Raw genomic sequence first — 22,497 nt, 5'->3', positions numbered from 1 at the left:
GTACATTCCCCAAAACATAGATAATGAAGGGTCACTGGGGGGGGTAGGGGTGTTTGTGGGGGTTCGTAAAAGACTTTTAGGTAGGGAGCAAAATTCGGGTGTACTATTCATTCCATACCCTTTCTCTTAACGCCTGGCATTTTAGCTTTATTTTTATATTATGTAAAGTACAGCCTTGCTGCAAGAATAGAAACTGATTACACAACAAACTTTCTATTAATAAGAACTGTTCAATCAAAGAGGATCAAGTCATGTAGAACTTCTTAGCCGTATCGAAACCACGTTATGTTCCATATATGTTGCCACACAGTGCTATGATACTTCTCAGGATTCTTTCACTTCCTCACTGAGTATAGTATTAAACTGAGGGGAAACACTGCTACTTTCACTTCATCTCTCGGTGCAACAAAACAGTGTTTACTTCAGCACAGACCCTGGAGCCAGCAGGTGAGCTGCATTAAGAATTTATGTTCTTTATTAAAAACAGTAAGATGTGTTCAGATTGGATGATTGTATTGTTAAGTATTATCTCAGTTGTGTGGTACCTTTACTCAATAATCCATAGTCTCCTCGGCACATCAGTTGGTTGCTACTTATTCTTTGCCCATTTTTTAGTTAAAAATAATCCTTTTATCTAGTCTAGTTTATGTTATTTGTTCTCTTTATATACATTTATTTTACATTAATATCTCTTAGTTTTCATCTTTAATAATATTTTCTTTATATTTAACAAACTATTTCCTTTGTTTTCATGAATCAAAGCATTTCACTGTAAGGGGTAGGACGTATGTGACGAATAATTTGATTTGGTTTGATTTGATTCATCAAATCTTTGTGAGTAAAATATTTATAAGGCTAAGGTCTGTAAACTCAAATTATATTCACTTCTGCTCATGTTTATTACGGAGCACTCTGTGTGAGAAAGAATGAAAACGAGAGAGTGAGTGTTTGTGAGAGAGAGAGAAAAATTTGTGTATGTGTATGAGTGCATGTGTGTGGGAGAGAGAGAGAGAGAGAGAGAGGACAAGAGAGAAAGTACGTGTGTGAGAGAGAGGATGGGAGAGTGAGTGTGTGTGTGTGTGTGTGTGTATTTGTGTAAGAGAGAGAGAAAATATGACTGTATGTTTGTAATTGTGAGTGAGAGAGAATGAGAGTGAGTGTGTATGTGTGTGTGAGTGTGTATGAGCAAGAGAGAGAACGAGAGAGTGTGTGTGTGTGTGAGAGAGAGAATGAGAGTGAGTGTGTGTGTGTGTATGTGTGTGAGTGTGTGTGTATGTGTGTGTGTAAGAGAAAATGAGACTGTGTATGTTTGTAAGTGTGAGTGAGAGAGAGGACAAGAGAGAGAGAGAGAAAGAGAGAGAGAGAGAGAGAGAGAGAGAGAGAGAGAGAGAGAGAGAGAGAGAGAGAGAGAGAGAGAAAGTGAGAGAGGACAAGAGAGAAAGTACATGTGTGAGAGAGAGGATGGGAGAGTGAGTGTGTGTGTGTGTATTTGTGTAAGAGAGAGAGAAAATATGACTGTATGTTTGTAATTGTGAGTGAGAGAGAGAATGAGAGTGAGTGTGTGTGTGTATGTGTGTGTGAGTGTGTATGAGCAAGAGAGAGAACGAGAGAGTGTGTGTGTGAGAGAGAGAATGAGAGTGAGTGTGTGTGTGTGTATGTGTGTGAGTGTGTGTGTATGTGTGTGTGTAAGAGAAAATGAGACTGTGTATGTTTGTAAGTGTGAGTGAGAGAGAGGACAAGAGAGAGAGAGAGAGTGAGAGAGAGAGAATGAGAGAGTGTGTGTGTGAGAGAGAGAGAGAAAATGAGACTGTATGTTTGTAAGTGTAAGTGAGAGAGAGGACGAAAAAGTGAGTGTGTGTGTGTCTGTATATGTGTGTGAGAGAGAGAAAGAGAGAGAAAATGAGTGTGTGTGTGAGTGCATGTGTGTGAGAGAGAGAAGACGAGAGAATGAGTGTGTGTGTGTCTATGTGTGTGTGAGATAGAGAGAGAGAGAAAGAGAGTGTCTGTGTGAGAGAGAGAGAGTGAATGTGTGTGCGTGTGTGTGTGTGAGAGAGAGAGAAAATGAGAGTGTGTATGTGTGTGTGTGAGAGAGAGAGAGAGAGTGAGAGAGAGAGAGAGAGAAAAAAAAAAGAGAAGAATACTTCAGTACTAAGTTGTACTCAATTCCACTGCTCTTCTTTAAGTACTTTTTTTTTCTACTCAACTTGTTTTTTGTGAAAGTACTTTTACAGTGAAACACAGTTCTGTTTCTTAATGAAACGTCTGTGACCTGCTTTGGTAGAAACCCCACAGGCCCCACAGCAGCGTTCTCCCCCTGTCTAAACCGCCCTGTTCAGAACGCTCGCTTTCAGTGCCTGTTCCTTTAAATGATAATGAGCCACTCGCTGTTCACCCGGACCCTGAGCACACAGCAGTGAGGAGCAGAAGCTCTGGTCTTTAGCTACTTTTGCTCTATTTTTCTCGGTTCTTGTTCTCTCAGTTTGTACTCAGTGCTCTTAATTCTCCGTGCTTGTTGTGTCTGTTATGTTGGGTTTAGCCTCATATTTGCGGTCTCACATAAACACGGGTCCAGCGATGTGATTTGACACACTCAGACAAGGGGGCGGGGCATAACTAAAACCTCTGGACTGATGTCAGGCGCGGAGCAGAATCAGAATGGCTCGTTTTATCTCGTGTTTTCTGGCAGCACACAGAAAACTGACTGGGGTCTTGTTTCACAGTGTGTGGGTTGGTGGGCTCAATGTGTTGTAAATGTGATGTAAAGTCTGTAATTATTTTTAACTCTTATTCTTTGTGTGTATGGGAATGTGCTGAGTAAGGATGCTATGTGAAAGCAGTCTGTGGTACGTGATGTTTTGCGCCGACTCTGAGAGTGTTGACCCTCCGGCACCATGTCCAGCAACAGCTCTGAAATCTCCTCCACTGACCTCAACACTTTCTGCAAAACTGCTGCCTCCAGTTCGGTCATCTTCGAGGCAGCAAAGCAACAAATACGGCTCCTCTAGAGAGGCCCAGGCCCAGAAGGGTGACTCTCAGCCATCTTCTTCAGACCTTATGGACTGCAGGCATCTCTCTCCAGGTGTGGGAATCCCTGGCAGAGCAGAGTCTTCGTGTGCTGAAGCCTTCCTGGTGCCCTCCAGCTGCCAGAGCATCTGCCAACATTACAGCGACCTGCACATCGCTGGGGAGCAGGTGCTGCCTCTCAGCCCCAGTGTGGGAGATCCTGAGGGCAGCTGCTTGCAGGATCTCCACCCTGGACCCTTTTTGGTGTCTGGAGATGTTCCTCTACCCTCCCTGCTTCCTCCTCTCCAGGTCCCTGAGCCCAAGACTTCCAGATGGAGGGAAGGCAGCGGGCGTGAGCGTCCCTCTCTGCTCCAGGACGGTCGGCCACTCTCCAACTCCCAGCTGAACAGTTACCTGGAGCAGAAACTTTTAGATCTGTACAAAGAATACCTGACCGAGGGTCCAGCAGGGCCACGGCCCCTCATGGCCTCAGAGATCCTGCAGAGCAGCCTGGAGCAGATCACGTTGCAGCTAAGCCGAGACCAGAAGATGGAGGCGGCACGAGCAAAAGACAAGCTCCTGAGCTTCCTGCTGAGAGCCACCAGCAACCACCAGTCCAGTCAGATCAGCACCCCACAGCTCCAGATCTCCAGCCAGATCAAGTGAGGAGGCTGGAGGATGGAAGGCGCAGCAGGAGAGAGATGGGAAGGAGAGGTGAGGCAGAGAGAGGAGGGTAATCAAGTACAATCTTATGCAAACATAACTGGCCAAAATGTTCTCTGGATATTGTTGGGTGTATCACCGTTCTGAAGATTTTGTGTTCTCCATGCTCACAGCAAACCTGATATAATGATTTACACATCAGACTATTATACATTTGAGCAGGAAAAAACATTCATAATGAAGCCAAACATATTCTACAGCCTCGATTTGATTGTATTATTTAGCTAAGCATCCTATTTCCAGTAAAATAAACTTTTAGGAAATTCTGGATTTTCATTTTTAAAAGCTAAAAAAGACCATGTAAATCTTGTAAATCTGGTGTGAAACAAGCTTTATATTCGCTTCTGTGTCTGAAAAGTGTAACTCACACTGGTCAGATCATCACACAGAGTGAGATTACAGTGTGCCGTTTTTGGGTCCAAAGTTACAGGATCTTAATAAAAACATAAAATAACAATAAAAACAAAAATAAAAACAATTAATAAATAAATACAAATAAAGAGCATCCTACAATATAAAGACTAAATGACAGTCAGCATATATGATTGTGTATTTAGGCACAGGTCACATTATGTTATTTTGATTCAACAAATAAACAATTATAATGCACTAAATGTGCGGAATTTATGTACTTTCATTTATAACCTCAGCAACACATCATTTGATCAGGAATTGCAGAATTTATGTTGCCTTTATTACAATTTGCAATTAACTTACAATGATTAAAGAATAATATATTACCTGTTTACATTTTGGGAATATACATATGCAGTATATTTTTTTAGGTTGACCATAACAAATACATTTAAAATATTACTGAGAATTTGAGAGTTTCGAGTCCTGCTCCAGGTGACTGTCTGTGAGGAGTGTGGTGTGTTCTCCCTGTGTCTGCGTGGGTTTCCTCTGGGTGACTGTCTGTGAGGAGTGTGGTGTGTTCTCCCTGTGTCTGTGTGGGTTTCTTCCGGGTGACTGTCTGTGAGGAGTGTGGTGTGTTCTCCCTGTGTCTGTGTGGGTTTCCTCCTACGGTCCAAAAACCTGAAGTTTACCATTTGTTAAACGTTAAAGGACATTGTTCATTTTTATTGTTATTTGTTATTCTAAATAAATACCTTCATTTTTTCTTTACACCTTAAAAACACACATACAAGTGTTTGGGCTGAAAAATTCAGTATTGTAAATATGCCCAGAAATGTACAGTGCTGTAGTGTTGATGTACTTGCACATGAGGATCATCTCAAACAAAAGTGATGGGCTAGATGCAGTTGATCCAGAATAATTTGCTCTAGGACGAGAAGCTGGTTGAAAGCTTTAAGACTGGTGAATTCAACATCTGAAAAAAGTGATGCAACTCAAATCAAAGCCCTTAGAGGGACAGCAAATCTTTCCACAATTAAAATGTACAATAAATATTAAAAAAAATAAATAAATCACAGTTTGGCAACAGATAGATGCTTTAAACTGTTATGTCATGAGCTACATCACAAGTCTGCCACATATAGACACATATAGGAAACACTTATGGGCGGTAGTTGATAATGCAAAATTAGCATTGGCAAAATTCTTAAATTTTTTTATAATGTTCATATTGTCAAATATTTCTTCAAAAATAGTTATTTTAGTTGGTCTTGTAGTTGTGGCATGTCCACAGTGGGGTAAATTTATTCTCCCTTCAATACAGATGATCACATTTTGAAAATTATTACTGAGAGCCAGAACACGGAGAAATGAACCTTTGTTACATGTCAAAATCTGAAGGATTACTCATTTGTTTTTGGGTGTGTTAATGTTGCACTTGACGAAGCAAAGACGTTAAAAGAGCAATATCTCTCAAAGTGACGGCCCAGTGTTTTTAATGACTAACCTTCTGTATACTTTTACTCCCTACGTTCATTGTTTTCCTTCGTACAGTAAAAATAAAGCCAGGCCATATGTGTAAATTATCACTCAGTGACACATGTCTCAGATGTAATTTCTCCGCCTCAGGCACATAGTTCTTCACTGGCTTTTTGGAAAGAGGGTTTCAGGACCTTTTTTCACCTTTAAATTAAGTCCTTCAGAGAATGTCATGCTGCCAAATCATGGCTTTACTGGCTGGAATAGTGGGTTTAGGGGCAACCATTTGTGCCACAGTTTCTAATGAATGGAAGACCACCAGCAGGGCTTCGTCGGTCATCACGGCAACCTGGGTTTTCCAGGGCCTTTGGATGAATTGCGCTGGGAATGCCATCGGTGCTGTCCACTGCAGGCAGCATCACACCATCTTCAAACTGGAGGGTAAGACCCGTTACTGTGGGTCATGCAATTTTTTGTTTGTTTATTTTTGCTGCTTTATAATATCATTATTTGCAATTCCCCAGATATGAGCTTTTTTAAAACGCAAATACGTATTGAGGCACATTTAGTAATTATTAGATTCAATTATTTTTTCAATGTTTATTTGCTTGTGGAGAACATCTATATAATGTGTCCATTCTCGTGGTTAGTGCCAGTCTTAACAATGGATTTCCTTTAAAATATTTTTATTTTTAATAATAACAAAACCTGAACGTGTGGTGAAGAGCTGTGCCAAGCTGCCGTCTCTCACATCTTCACTAAAATCTCCTCTAAGAATCTATAAGTGTCATCTAGAGGTGTTCATGAGTACTTCATGAGAACCATAACAGACACTTACCTATTGCACATGTCCTGCTGAAGAGTGGAGACTGTAGCTGGTGTCTCCTGATCTCAGTGGCATCTCACGCTGGGCTCAGTGCTGAGATAATAACACTCCTGAACTAAAGGCAGCTCCAGTGATTCTCACCAGTGCTCACAACCCTCTCAGCTCTGATGCTGTGAAGAACTATCATTTTTTCCTTTTGTTTGATGTTGATATAATATTCCTCTGGGTGTTTAACATGTTTCCTTATGTCTCCTCACTTAGTGAAATAAGAGAAAATGTATAGTCCTTGCATTTTCCATGTAAAGAAAATGACTTTGTCCTAAAAAATACTGCTGCTCTACAGATAATTCAAAACCAGCCTTTAATTTCTGATAGTAGTCAAGTTAAAAGACTTTATTCCAAAATATTGTAGAGCATTTCTATTGGTTTATTGTTTATGAAAGTTTCACACAATACCATAGTTTATAATTTCAGGAGCGATTGGTGGAGTCTGACCTACTTAATAAAGACTAGGACCCCTACCACCACCAAAAGAAGATAAAACAATAAAGTGGAAGGGTTTAAATATTTATATATCCTCATATATTGTATATATTTGGAATATTACCATGGTTTACATGGGTTTATCATCATCTACAGACTAGAGAGCATTACACTGGATGAGATAGATACTGTAAGGATTGTAAGACTTCACTTCTCTCCATCATATGACTGTAGGAATTGTTGGGGGACATCTCCCTTGTTCAAATAATCTAGAAAAATACATGAGACAAATTTTCTGTGGCTGTCACTACGTGCAGATTATGATTTTCAGACAGAGATCTACTCCTCTGTAGAGTATCCTCCTCTCTGTTCATAAACCCCAGATCCACTGGATACTGCTGAGTAAAAACCTGGTTAAAAATAAGCCAACGTGAAACTCTCAAAAGTGTTGATATAGCACCCCCCCTCGGCTGTGTTACAAATTACAAATGGCTAATCTAGTATGTAATGTTTCACCCGGAGTGTTTTCCTTTGTTTCCCAGTCACTGGATTATTGTGACCAAGGTCAGAGGAAGGGTAACTACTCTGATTGTGCTGTATTTATGTTGTAGATTGAAATACAATGTGACAATTTTCAAAATACAATACAATTTTCAAAAACATATTATGTCCTCAGTGCAGGAAAAAATATCCCAGTATAGGTATGAAATAAATCATTATGTTCTGTTTTTCTATGTATACATTTCTAATTTCTATACATTTTATACATATTTATTAGATCTAGAAATTAGCTTCAATTCTCTGAAAAAAACAAAAAAACAAATCAAAAACAAAATGCATTTTGTCTTCACTGAAAAAAAAAAGATAATTTATGGCTTTCATCAGAAAATCATGTTTTCCACTGAGATCTTTCCTCAGATTTGGGGTCTCTGGGCTTAGTCTGGGCTGTAGGCTGTCAGTAAAATGTTGTAGTGCCCCACTAAAATCACGCAGGTAAAAAAAAAAAGCAGAAGAATAGAACACACTATACATATTCCCTACAGGCACTACATCTCAGCATCTTTCAAAAATGCCATAGCAGTTAGAGCTTTAATTATTTAATTCATTTACTTATTTTGGTATGGAGTAATGGACAATTGTAATTATTAAAAAGACATTTAGCCACGAAACAGACAATGTGATGACAACTTATAATTATAATGTCCATTATTTCATGCAAAAAAAAGTCACACAGCTCCAGGGACCTGGAGGTTGTGGGTTCGATTCCCACTCCGGGTGACTGTTTGTGAGGAGTTGGTGTGTTCTCCCTGTGTCTGTGTGGGTTTCCTCCGGGTGACTGTCTGTGAGGAGTTGGTGTGTTCTCCCTGTGTCTGCGTGGGTTTCCTCCAGGTGACTGCCTGTGAGGAGTTGGTGTGTTCTCCCCGTGTCCGCGTGGGTTTCCTCCGGGTGCTCCGGTTTCCATGTTCTCACCAAGCTCCTCCCACACCCGAGTTTTTGCCTCAGCGACTGCCGAGGCCGCAAGCCGCTTGGCTCCCCGGTACCTGTCGGCTGCCTCCGGAGTCCCCTGAGCCAACCAGGCTTGATAGGACTCTTTCTTCAGCTTGATAGCCCCCCTCACCCGGGGTGTCCACCACCGAGTGCGGGGATTGCCACCCCGACAGGCACCGACAACCTTGCAGCCACAGCTCTGTTCAGCCGCCTCAACAATGGAGGTCCGGAACATGGCCCACTCGGACTCAATGTCACCAGCCTCCCCCGGGATGCAGTCGAAGCTCTGCCGGATGTGGGAGTTGAAGATCTTTCTGACAGGTTCCTCTGCCAAACGTTCCCAGCAAACCCTCAGCACACGTTTGGGCCTGCCAGGTCTGTCCGGCATCCTCCCCCGCCATCTGATCCAACTCACCACAAGGTGGTGATCAGTTGACAGCTCAGCGCCTCTCTTCACCCGAGTGTCCAGAACATATGGCCGCAGGTCAGATGATACGACTATAAAGTCGATCATCGAAATGCGGCCTAGGGTGTCCTGATGCCAGGTGTACTTGTGGACACCCTTATGTTCGAACATGGTGTTCGTAATGGACAAACTGTGACGAGCACAGAAATCCAATAACTGAACACCACTCGGGTTCAGATCAGCGGGGCCGTTCCTCCCAATCACGCCCCTCCAGGTCTCACTGTCATTACCCACGTGAGCGTTGAAGTCCCCCAGCAGAACAATGGAGTCCCCAGAATGAGTGTTCTCCAGCACTCCCTCTAGGGTCCCCAAGAAGGCATGGTACTCTGAACTGCTGTTCGGTGCATAAGCACAAACAACAGTCAGAGCCCTTTCCCCAACCCGAAGGCGCAGGGAAATTACCCTCTCGTCCACTGGGGTAAACCCCAACGTACAGGCGCTAAGCTGGGGGGCTATGAGTAAGCCCACACCTGCCTTACGCCTCTCACCCTGGGCAACTCCAGAGTGAAAGAGCATCCAGCCCCTCTCAAGGAGATTGGTTCCAGAGCCCATACTGTGTGTCGAGGTGAGCCCAACTATATCTAGCCGGTACCTCTCAACCTCGCGCACCAGCTCAGGCTCTTTTCCCACCAGAGAGGTTACGTTTCCAAAAGCCAGTTTCAGTAACCGAGGATCAGAACGCCAGGGCCCCCGACCCCGACCGCCACCCGATCCACAATGCACCAGACCCGGATTACTACCTCTCCCACAGGTGGTGGGCCCATGGGAGAGTGGACCCATGTATTTCCTTCGGGCTAAGCCCGGCCGGACCCCATAGGTGAAAGTCCGGCCACCAGGCGCTCGCCAAGGAGCCCCTCCCCCAGGCCTGGCTCCAGGGTGAGGCCCCGGTAACCCTGCTCCGGGCAAGGGAGGCAAAAACTCGGGTGTGGGAGGAGCTTGGTGAGAACATGGAAAACGACTTTCGGTCGGCTCCAAGAAGTTTCTGGCAAACCGTCAGGCGACTCAGGAGGGGAAAGCAGTTTTCCACCAACACTGTATATGGTGGGGGTGGGGAACTGTTGACCTCGACTGGGGACGTCATCAGACGGTGGAAGGAATACTTCGAGGATCTTCTCAATCCCACCAGCACGTCTTCCGCAGAGGAAGCAGAGCTTGGGGACCCCGGGGGGGGCTCGTCTATCACTGGGGCTGAAGTGGCCAAGGTGGTAGGGAAACTCCTTGGCGGTAGGGCCCCGGGGGTGGATGAGGTTCACCCCGGGTTCCTCAAGGCTCTGGATGTTGTGGGGCTGTCCTGGTTGACACGTCTTTGCAACATCGCGTGGACATCGGGGGCAGTGCCTCTGGACTGGCAGACTGGGGTGGTGGTTCCCCTTTTCAAAAAGGGGGATCGGAGGGTGTGTTCCAACTATAGGGGGATCACACTCCTCAGCCTCCCCGGTAAGGTCTATGCGGGGGTACTGGAGAAGAGAGTCCGACTGATAGTTGAACCTCGGATCCAGGAGGAACAATGCGGATTCCGCCCCGGTCGTGGAACACAGGACCAGCTCTTTACCCTCGCTAGGATCCTGGAGGGTGCATGGGAGTTTGCTCAACCAGTCTACATGTGTTTTGTGGATCTGGAGAAGGCATTCGACCGTGTCCCTCGGGGTATTCTGTGGGGGGTGCTCAGGGAGTATGGGGTACTGGGCTCTTTGTTACGAGCTATCCAGTCCCTGTACAAACAGAGCAGGAGTCTGGTTCGTATGGCTGGCAGTAAATCTGACTGGTTTCCAGTCAGAGTTGGACTCCGTCAGGGCTGCCCGTTGTCACCGGTTCTGTTCATAATTTTTATGGACAGAATTTCTCGGCGTAGCCAAGTGGCGGAGGGTGTCCGGTTTGGTGGTCTCAGGATTCCATGTCTGCTTTTTGCAGATGATGTGGTCTTGTTGGCTTCATCGAGCCGGGACCTCCGGCTCTTGCTGGACCAGTTTGCAGCCGAGTGTGAAGCGGTAGGGATGAGGATCAGCACCTCCAAGTCCGAGTCCATGGTACTCAGCCGGAAAAGGGTGGAGTGCTCTCTCCAGGTTGGAAGTGAGATCCTGCCTCAAGTGGAGGAGTTTAAATACCTCGGGGTCTTGTTCACGAGTGAGGGAAAGATGGAGCGTGAGATTGACAGGCGGATCGGTGCAGCGTCAGCAGTAATGCGGGCTCTGTACCGGTCCGTTGTGGTGAAGAGAGAGCTGAGCAGAAAAGCAAAGCTCTCGATTTACCGTTCAATCTACGTCCCAACCCTCACCTATGGTCACGAGCTTTGGGTAGTGACCGAAAGAACGAGATCGCGGGTACAAGCGGCTGAAATGAGTTTTCTCCGCAGGATGTCTGGACTCTCCCTTAGAGACAGGGTTAGGAGCTCGGACATCCGGGAGAGACTCGGAGTGGAGCCGCTGCTCCTCCACGTCGAAAGGAGCCAGCTGAGATGGTTCGGGCATCTGGTTCGGATGCCTCCTGGACGCCTTCCTGGAGAGGTGTTCCGGGCATGTCCAACGGGGAGGAGGCCCCGGGGCAGACCAAGAACACGCTGGAGAGACTATATGTCTCGACTGGCCTGGGAACGCCTCGGTATACCCCCGGAGGAGCTAGAGTCGGTGGCTGGGGAGAGGGAGGTCTGGGTTTCTTTGCTCCGACTGCTTCCCCCGCGACCCGGACCCGGATAAGCGGTGGATAATGGATGGATGGATGGCTCCGGTTTCCTCCCACAGTCCAAAAACACACGCTGGTAGGGGGATTGGTGACTCCAAAGTGTCCGTAGGTGTGAGTGTGTGAGTGAATGTGTGTGTGTGTCTGTGTTGCCCTGTGAAGGATTGGCGCCCCCTCCAGGGTGTATTCGCTAGTTATAGCTAGTTTTAGTGTTTAATAAATAATTATTTTAAATAATGTGTGCTGTTGATTTAACAAATTTGTTCAACCAAAGAGAATCTGAACAAAACATTGTTCTTTTCCTATATTCTTATTTCTTATTTGTTTTATATTATTACCACTCTTACTGAGAAGGCATTAGTTTAAATGAATATGTGTGTGTGTATATATATATATATATGTAGCGCCCCAACCAGGTACTGCGGTAAGGTATGGCTATTTAATGAATTAAATATAGCTGGGGCCCTGGTTCTTCTATATTATATGGTTGGGTATATGTTGTTAACAATAGATATATTGAAGTTATCTGAATGAATGGACCATTACCCTCAAACGAACTGCACAGCAAAACAACATACACAACCTAGACACCGGGAAATGCAAATGAAAGCACACAGAAAGAAATACACACAACACTAATATATATATCAACGGTTTGGAATGTATTGGACTTATCCAAAAATAATGAAAAATAAAAAACAGGGCCCACACTCACACTCTCAGACACCTATCTCCCTAAGAGCAGCAGTTAACTGTCTCACTCAACAGTTCTCTAACCCCCTTTTTGTTGCAGGCCTGATACCGTTGCTCGAGTGCGTAGTGGCCGGGTAAAACACAAATTGGCCCCTTCACTCCGAAGAGCCAGAAATAAAAGAAAGTTACCTCTGCACTGTATGCCTTTACTTTGATTTTCTCTCTCTCTCTCGGTCGTAGGGTTGAGCCTGTTGTCATGCAGTCACATACACCGGGTCTTGGGCATCCGCCATCCAATACCGCCGGTAGAGATGAAACCCTGCAGGTCACTAACTAGAAAGTTCAATCAGCCAATGGAACTGGACGGCTACGTTCATGCATTCAGCAGAGAAATAAAGTCCGACTGAGCTAACCGGGCTTAAAGTCTCTGTTAGCAGTGTTCCCGCTAACGATAGCAGCCTGAACTAGCCTACTATAGAGCACATAAAATAGCAGCCTGAACTAGCCTACTATAGAGCACATAAAATAGCAGCCTGAATTAGCCTACTATAGATCTATCTGAGTGGAACACGAGGGGGAAAATTAGCAGCCCGAGCTAGTCTGCTAGCACTCGACTGGAACAATTGATTAACAGTGTGTTAACATCCTACACTGGTCCTCAGTCCGACAACCACTCAGCGGAATGTACTCACGTACAGTCAGTCACATGCCCGCTTGAGAATAATAACATTACTGCGTGTTGTTCACTCATATTCGTCCACATTCTCCGCCATTCCCTCGTGTTCTCTCTCCCGCCCCCCTCCAAGCTGATAGGCTCCTAGACCTCCGACCCTTGAATGTTATTGGCTCACCAAAGAGAAAAAGACTAAAACTAATAGAAAGGTATATAACCAGATAAACAAACACATTAAATTCACTGGAACATGTATCAGAACATATACACCACTTTTAAATAAAATATATAATATATTAACTGTTAGTTTTTTAACCGGGCTACATATATAAAACCCCATCCACCCTGTGAAGGACTGGCGTCCCCTCCAGGGTGTATTCCTGCCTTGCGCCCAATGATTCCAGGTAGGCTCTGGACCCACCGCGACCCTGAACTGGATAAGCGCTTACAGATAATGAATGAATGAATGAATGAATAACCCTATCCATAACTACTCCTGAATATATTTATTTTAAAGACTGTTGTTCATGATGAGGAGATGAATGTGTGATTCATGTACCAAATCTCTAACTAAGTCTGCATATTTCCATCTGTGTGGTATAGCTAGACTCCACCCTCTGCTTTCCTGTAAAGATGCTGAGATACTGGTGCATGCATTCATTACTTCACGGTTAGATCACTGTAATTCTCTGTTCTATGGCTTACCTTCGAATACACTCCGCCCACTTCAGTACAGTCAAAACTATGCGGCCAGAGTCTTAACACACTCTAAGAAATCTTCCCATGTCACCCCTGTCCTCCACCAGTTCCAATGGCTCCCGGTTACCAAACGCATCAAATCAAAAATCCTGATTTTGACATTGAAGGCCTTACATTGCCTTGCTCCCTCCTACCTCTCCTCACTTCTACACACATATACCCCACTGCGTAAACTCAGATCCGCTGATTATGGTCTTCTTCTGACAATCCCTAGATAAAGGCTTTCCTCAATGAGCGGTAGGTATTTCAGCGTTGCTGCCCCCACACTTTGGAACCCCTTAACTTACTCTATCCGCTCTAACTACTCTATTTCCATCTTCAGAACTCATCTTTTCTCAAAACACTTGTAATTAAAAAAATATTTTTATCATTATTATTATTTTTTTCTCTCTCTCTAAAGTCCTTCTCATTGAATAAGTGTAACTTATTATTACTATCATAATTATTGTTCAATTCTAGATGTCGTCTTAGTAAAACAGGGGCTGCAGAAGCTATTTATACAACCCTCTCACATGTTCAGTGAATCCCATGTGTGTGTCAGAGGAATGTGGATGCCTTTTGTGCCAGTGTAGCAAAACTGAGATTTATACTCTCTCTGTTTTTATTTGTCCAAGAAAGATCATGTAAACAAAAATGAATACTATTAATAGGCATTTGTTTACTGTTAATTTGTTTTCCATTTCTCATTCACAGCAGAGCAACACCCATTTAATATATTTATTGTTATTTGACACAAATTTGCGCCCCTATGACAGAAGGGTGGACCATAGTGCCCTTATAAATTTAATGTGTGCACTGAGTTGTCTAGAAAGGTTGTAGAAATATTGTATAATCTAATAAACTATTAATGTTCCTTGTTTCTTAGCTTGTGTGGGGTCAAGTAACCCCAGCCGACACCCAAGGTCAGTAGAATTGAGTTTCCATTTTGCTCAGTATCTACAACAGCTCCTTTTATTCCCTTATTACTGAAACTCTTTAGTTACATTTAAGGCTCACAATCAAAAGGAAAATATGCAGTTTTCTCAGAACTGAAAGATTGAAGCTGATCAGCGAAAGTGTCCCTTTCCACAGCTGAGGTAATGAATGACTTGCAATGACCGGGGCTTCAAGGAAAGTGGCTTTGTGCTAATAATATGCCCACGCTCACATCGTCTTCATGATGAGTTCACTCTCGAATTACAGTACTGTATATCTGCCTCTCCTTCACATTACATTGTAATTCAAGATTACACTCCTGCAACAGAAATAGACATAACATATTATTAAATTAATCTTTCTTTTAATTATAACTTTCCATGCAAGTTTTTTTCATGTTTAGATTTAATTTTAATCAATTTATTCATTCATTTCATTTATTATCTGTAACCCTTATCCAATTCAGGGTCGCGGTGGGTCCAGAGCCTACCTGGAATCATTGGGCGCAAGGCAGGAATACACCCTGGAGGGGGTGCCAGTCCTTCACAGGGCAACACAGACACACACACACACACACCTACGGACACTTTGGAGTCACCAATCCACCTACCAACGTTTGTTTTTGGACTGTGGGAGGAAACCGGAGCACCCGGAAGAAACCCACGCGAACACGGGGAGAACACACCAACTCCTCACAGACAGTCGCCCGGAGCGGGAATCGAACCCACAACCTCCAGGTCCCTGGAGCTGTGTGACTGCGACACTACCTGCTGCGCTACTGTGCGCTTAATCAATATAGATTTAGATTTAATCAATCAGTCTTTTCTTTCATTGCACTACCCTAATTGTTTACCCTTTTCTTTCCATTTGTGATCATTATTTTATTATTGCAGTTACACTGTTTACACCTGCAGGGTGTGTTCCCACTTTGCGCCCAGTGATTCCGGGTAGGTTTCGGATCCACCCCGACCCTGTATAAGTAGTTACAGACAATGAATAAATGAATGAATGTTTACTCTTATATATTTAATAATTTTGTTTAAAGCAACACTACATTACATTTTTACATTAAAATTACAGCTTAAAAATCATTGTGATGCTCCATTGAGTTGTAACAGGGAGATTGGAGCCTCTGCCATTGCTATTCAAGAACTGCAGAAAGGACGCTATGTAACTTGTGGAGGAGGGTAGGAAACTACCCCCTCGCTCCCCCTCTCCACTGACTTCATTAAAGTGCTGTAAAAATAAACAACAATATGGGGAGCCCCATCAGCAAAAATCATAAATCCTACTTTGTGTTCCTTTAAGCACTTGGGGGGGCATTTATAAATGAAAGGTGTTATAAAAAGATCCATCCATGTTATCCATGTTGTAAAATAAGGAAGGGAATCGATTTTCTCAGTAGCTCAGACTCTGAGGCTAAGATTAAAGAAGGACAACAGCAGAGTGGGACATCACTCTGATAAAGGCTGTAGTATAGTCAATGTTGCAGTAACACCTCACAGAACTACTCAATTATTTACTCATGCATAAAACAGAAGAACAACAATAAAAACTCTCACATTCACTGTTCTTATTAAGGCTACTGACCACCCTTTAACAAACCAAAGGATGAGCTTTATCCACTTCAGTCTAGCCCTGGTTTTAAAGGCTCTGATGAAATAGTTAATGAACGACTTGCTACTGCTCTTGCTGTTCTATCCCTCACGGAGACTCTGTGGTTCCACACATTCCAGAGGTGTTTACCTTTTTCTCATCTCATGCAGGATTCTTGAAAATGAATTATAAATGCCATATTAATTTTCCCTACAGTCTCAGAAAATCTGTCACTGTGGTGGTACCCAGTATCTTTAATTAGGAAAACATGATTGTACCTCATTCTATATCAATTGTAGATTTTAAAGTTGTGTTGATTTCATTCGCACTGTTTAATCTCCAGGACTACTATTCTGTTCTTTTATTTGACACAGTTTTATAATGAAAGATTCTGGAGAAGAGAATGTAATGTACCTTTAAGGAACACCACTGTTGTACCTTTAAGTACCTGGACAGTGGCTTTTTTTCTGAGTGTACACATGTTAGCTATTAAAAAGAACACCATAATCCATTACTTTCCCTACAGCAGGGGTCCTCTGGCTTCACCTTAAAACACATTAATTTATTAGTAATGAATATACACAAAGACCATCTGGAAAACAGCAGAATTTCAGAATTTTTCTGAAATAACTTGACATGGTTAAATAATTTTTATGGCATTTATGACACGTGCTATTGAGAGCCCACTCTTGCCCTGCTCAGTCCTGGCCCACCAGAGGGTGCTTCATGGCATATTTGAGAAAAAAACCCTGCCCTGTGCACCTGGTAACAGTCAGTTTTGAAAATAGAAACCATGGTGACACTGTCATACATTGGGCTATGACTGTGACGAAAACCTTGTAGCTAAAGGTCCTTCCCACAGGTTATCAGTCAGTTTAGGACACATTAACCATCAGCTCTGCTGTGATTAGCCTGGGAGACCCTGGGAGACCCTGAGGGACCATAAGAAAATATGACAAACTTTGAGAAACCTTGAGGAACCTTTGGAGATCCCAAAGAGCCCTGGAAGAAATCCAGGTCCTAGATCCTAGGAGACCCTGAGCAACTTTGAGAAAACAACAGGGACTCTGAGAAACTCTAAGACACCACAGGAGACACTACAACAGCCTGAGGAACTAATGAATCCAGGGAAACCCTGAGAGACCCTGAGAAACTCAGAGAGACCCTGAGAAATACAGAGGAACTCACCAGTGAAGAATCTTCATCTTTATTTCTAAGCAGAACTCTACTTTTTAATTTGAACAATGGGGAACATGGTGACAGAGATAACAGCCTTTGTTGTGGCCACTGCTGGCTGGGTGCTGGTGTCCTCCACTTTACCCACAGACTACTGGAAAGTGTCCAGTATCGATGGCACCGTCATAACCACAGCCACCTACTGGTCCAACCTCTGGAAGACCTGCGTGACTGATTCCACTGGAGTCTCCAACTGCAAAGATTTCCCTTCCATGCTCGCTCTGGACGGTCAGCAAACTCCTTTTCATTCCCCTTGTGTGACCATTTAAATAAAGTACACTGTTTACATATGAGTTAAATGCCTTATACAGACATATATGTCGCCAACAGTAAGTGACCTAAGAAACATATTTAATGTACAGTATGTTTATGTATGAAATAGTTTGGTCACCCTTGGTCAATTGACACACTGTTGTTGATCAGTACAGGTCAGTACCTCCTTTACAGATAGCACACTTCTGCACACTGTCTGGCAAAAACTGTATTGTTTTTGTTGATTATAACATTTTGGACAAAATGAAAAATTGAGTTTTCCAATGTGGGTTTGAGCCCAACTCTGGGTCACTGTCTGTGAGGAGTTTGGTGTGTTCTCCCTGTATCTGTGTGGGTTTCCTCCGGGTGCTCTGGTTTCCTCCCACAGTCCAAAAAAACACGTGTCCATAGGTGTGAGTGTGTGAGTGAATGTATGAGTGTGTGTCGCCCTGTGAAGGACTGGCGCCCCCCCCAGGATGTGATCCTGCCTTACATCCAATAGTTCCAGGTAAGCTCCGGATCCACCGCATGAGAGGGATGTGAAAGAGATCTACCCTCTCCCAAAAGTTACATAGTGCAGTTTCTGTAGTGCTGAGCCCAGAGTAGTAATTACAGAGGCTCTGTTCTCCTTATTACAGCTCAGAGGAGCATCACAATGATTTTAAAGCTGTAATTTCATGGTGAAAATATTATCTTCTGTTGCTTTAATGTTGGCTTTAACTCCATTCGGTACGGACAGTTTTTATTGGTGAATACTGTGTGTTTACTCTGGACCAGACGAGTTAATTGTGTGTTAAAGACACCTACTTTGAAAATGGATAACGAATATTCTTGAAACTATTTTTAATTGACATGGTTCAGGGTACAGGGTAAACGTCTCAGCGCTCATTTCTATAACTGATGAAATTACTTCATAGCTTTTTTCGACAACTTCTAATATTAAACACACCCTCTCACCCTTTACTGAAGTCTCAGCTCTGCTCTTAGTTCCAGGTCAGTAATTCTGTATTTTAGAATTCCCAGAAGTTTCCCTAGGAGCTGCTATAAACTCTGATCAGCATAATTTAACAGCCTGGTTAAGGCCCTGTTCTTTCACCTCAGACCCATTAATGTTTAGCAGTGTTACTCAGCAATTGACCATGATTTTCCATGACCTTCAGGCTATTTTGCACATATTTGTTTGAAATTGTTAACTATCAAGCTTTTATTTGCCTGTAAATCACCTCTAATAGATCTGAGCACTTAGCCATGTCCAGGAAGAGTCCAGCGAGATCTCTAACTGCACTGCTTCTCTTATTTATGACCAACTTTCAGGGCTTTCTGTGGGAGTCATGGATCCTGAGTATACTGAGACTGCACTTAGTTTACAGTGAATATACTGAGTCTACTGAGTATAGTGAGCCAGTACAGAGTGTAATGAGACTGTGCTGAGTGTACTGAGTCTGTACTGAGTGTACTGAGACTGTACTGAGAGTATACTGGGTATGTACTGAGTACATTGTGTATAGTAAGAATATAACTAACAAACTGAGACTGTACTGAGACAGTATTGAGGGTCAAGTGCCCAGTTAGTCCTTGTCAAGCAAAGATGTATCCTGCCTTTAAATCTGTTTGAATTATGTAGGTTGAACATGCTATAAATCTTTGTCTCATTTCCAGGTTATATCCAGGTGTGTCGAGGCCTGATGATTGCAGCGGTCTGTCTCGGCTTCTTTGCGACGGCCTGTGCACTAGTGGGAATGAAATGCACCAAAATTGGAGGAAGTGATCAAATCAAAGCCAGGATTGCTTGCTTTGCTGGATTACAGTTCTTTATCAGCGGTCAGTGTGTTTCTTTTGTCTTGGAGAAGGCCAGGTGTCATGGATATGATCTAAACTAAATTCAATTGAGATTAAAGTGTAAAATTGAAACTGAAATATCATCTGAACTGCTTCTGTTGTTCCAGGTCTGTGCTCGTTGACCTCCTGTTCGCTGTATGCCCACAGGATCACGTCTGAGTTTTTCGACCCTATGTTTGTGGCACAGAAGTATGTACATGGTTTTGATCATATGTTAAACACCTAATTAACCTGTATATGACGAAAAGATCATGGACACCTTATCTTCCAGCATTTCTTCTGAAGTGAAAGGCATTAGGGGCATGAAAGGCATCTACTCTTCTGGAAAGACTTTATACTAGATGTTAAAACACTGAAACTAACTCCTTCACTCCACAATCCAGTGGGATTGGTGACTTTAGACTCAAATGCTGCTGCTTCAGAGTAGTATGTCCTTTGGTTCAATGCACATATGTACAGAGCTGAATGCCTGTGTCAGCAATGGGTGCAACATAAATCAGTGGACATTACTTGAAAATACAGTGCATTTCAAATCTCACCTGAGTTAGATCTAAGTCTCTAGTGTTGACGATTGACCAACAGTGCTACAACAAAAACAGACTTGCATGAAACAAAGTCACCTAACCTAAACTATGTTTAAATAAAGAACATGTCGGGGGAGCGCTAATGGTTAGATTTTTGTGCTTGAGTCTTTGAAATGCCCTTCACTACTGTTCTTTCTCAGGTATGAACTGGGGGCGGCTCTGTTTATCGGCTGGGGGGGATCTGCGCTGTGTATTCTGGGGGGAATGGTGTTCTTCTTATCTCTATCTGACAGCTTCAGCAGAAGGTAATACAGAGAAATAAGTCATTGCTACCCTATCATTATTTAAACACAGAACATTAAATAAAGTTTGAAAGATAATTAGTTTTTCTAAGGGTCATTTATTATAAAACTGAAGCTGTGATTACATTTTCTGTTTTTACAGTCCAATGTTTGTAGAGGCCATGTAAACATGATAAGTGAATAGTAATGTAAAAATTAATTAGTATAACTTTTAAAACAGACTTTTCTAGACATAACAGCCACAAGGATGATATTGTTCTTGTTATTTCTCTGTAAATGTAACTGCATAATTCAATATGTAATTTCTCCCCCAGCTCAAGTCCTGCTGATAAGAGACGGTACATTTACAGTGCCTCTTACATTTCCTCTCATGGAAAAACACAAAAACATTTGTCCAATGGAAGAAAAGCTTCACCAGATTACAGCAGCACCTCTCAGCAGTTTGATAAGAATGCCTACGTATAACAGCCTCCGCAGACAATAAACGCTGGCCTTGTTTCTGCTGCGAGGACATTCAGCCTCATGGCTATTCATTAGAGAACCACAGTGAACCTTTATAAACCGTACTGTGTTTATTTTAGTGGAGTTTAGGTACCTTCTCAGAGCCATGATCAGCATCTTCTCCATGAACTTTCAGAGCAGCAGTTCCTTTTATCTCTTTTGTTCGTTTGTCATTTGTTTTACATTGATTTTGTCTCAGTAGAGATGTGGCTAATGGCTGAAATTGCAAATTAATTTTGAGTAAATTTGCTGCTTTTAGAGCAAAACTCTAAACATCGTTGAAAAATGTGGCCTGTGCTTTTATTTATTCATTCATTCATTGTCTGTAACCCTTATCAGGGTGTGGGAATACACCCTGAAGGGGGCGCAAGTCTTGCAGGGTGACACACATTCACTCACACACTCACACCTATGGACACTTTGAGTCACCAATCCACCAACCAACATGTGTTTTTGGAATGTGGGAGGACACTGGAGCACCCCAGAGGAAACCCACACGGACACAGGGAGAACACACCAAAGAGAGGGACTCAAACCCACAACCCCAGGACTACCTTCTACACCAAAAAAAGAAAAGGCCCCAAAATGCGTTATGTAACTTACACCTTAAGCAGTTTCTTTCATTTTCGTATAAAATTATCTTTTTGATTAAAATTATCTATAAAGATTTGACTTGACAGTGATTATATTTTATACTAATGTAACATATTGTATATTAATTTGTTCCCAGTGATGTCATCACGGTTTTTCCTCAATGTAATTGATGTATGAGTTGATTCTGAATGTAAACACACAAAAGAAAATATGTTTTATTACTATCTTGTCACTGGTTTATAGTTTATCTCAGTGTTACAGTTAATGTTACAGTTAACACTACAGTAATACAGTTCATTATTATTTTATGCATATTGTGCTCCTCTTGCTCTGAATTATTGTATTATTGTGACTGCAAGAGAAATATGAACAAGAAACATGACGATGTACATTTTACAACTCCATATGGCTCCAATAACCCTGCTTTAAAGATTAAATGAATATGTTCTTTTTTAAAAACATAAAATAATAATAAAGAACAAGAGACACAGAGTCAAGTGTCCAGTGCTAAATCCAGTCAGAGATGCTCTCTCAAGCGCGTCCATTTTGTAAATCATTCACTTTCTGGTCTCTGGTTTGTTATTGTACTTAAAACACCAGGGACCTGTTGCTACAGTTTGCAGAGCGTACATATGATATACAGTATATCTGTATATACTCCCTCAGACAACCAAGTTCAATTGTTCCTCAGTTAATGCCCATTAAGGTGGCCTTTTTATAAACAGACTAATTTATTAAAGTGCAGTTTTATGGTAGTTTAAACACCAGAGAATCAAAGTTTGTAGTCAGGAAAGTTACAGTACATGAATTTAGACACGGAAGTCAATATCTCATTCTGGCTCATTGCTCGCTAGCAGCTCAATATACATTAAGATCTACCATAATACCAGATCTTCATAATTGTGTTCATAAATATATATTTGTATTTAGTTTGAGTTTTGTATTAACATTTTGTTTGTTTCAATTAATGTAGTTTCATTTTTTACATACAGGTTTAGTGGTATATTTTGGCCTGTAAATAAAAAACATATTACAAAAACAATAACAATGCTGCGTATTTGTTTAAGTCATGTTGTTGTTGTTTTACTGTCAGTGACTCACCCACTAAACTCCAA

General features: G+C 42.5%; 2 protein-coding genes across 3 annotated transcripts; both read left to right on the top strand.

Moving 5' to 3' along the window:
• Positions 1-406: 406 nt before the first annotated feature.
• LOC136710826 (TLR adapter interacting with SLC15A4 on the lysosome) lies at positions 407-19,406 on the top strand. 2 transcript variants are annotated; one of them, XM_066686663.1, is made up of 3 exons: positions 407-447; positions 2,820-3,717; positions 19,282-19,406. In XM_066686663.1, the coding sequence occupies exon 2, from the start codon at positions 2,821-2,823 to the stop codon at positions 3,667-3,669; it is 849 nt and encodes a 282-aa protein (XP_066542760.1). In that variant the 5' UTR covers positions 407-447; position 2,820; the 3' UTR covers positions 3,670-3,717; positions 19,282-19,406. The 2 variants fall into 2 exon arrangements, with proteins under 2 accessions (XP_066542760.1, XP_066542759.1); XM_066686662.1 differs by lacking the exon at positions 19,282-19,406 and having other exon boundaries at positions 2,820-5,061.
• On the top strand, positions 5,787-22,341 carry cldn10b (claudin 10b). Its single transcript, XM_066686667.1, has 5 exons — positions 5,787-6,000; positions 19,282-19,443; positions 19,569-19,650; positions 20,186-20,290; positions 20,602-22,341. Exons 1-5 carry the CDS (start codon positions 5,787-5,789, stop codon positions 20,750-20,752), a joined length of 714 nt encoding a protein of 237 aa, XP_066542764.1. The 3' UTR covers positions 20,753-22,341.
• The last annotated feature ends 156 nt before the right edge of the window (positions 22,342-22,497 follow it).

This window comes from Hoplias malabaricus, chromosome 12, assembly GCF_029633855.1.
Source record: "Hoplias malabaricus isolate fHopMal1 chromosome 12, fHopMal1.hap1, whole genome shotgun sequence".
Classification (NCBI taxonomy): Eukaryota; Metazoa; Chordata; class Actinopteri; order Characiformes; family Erythrinidae; genus Hoplias; species Hoplias malabaricus.
Note: the sequence above shows the minus strand (reverse complement) of the source record. Positions and strands in the feature narration are given on the sequence as shown.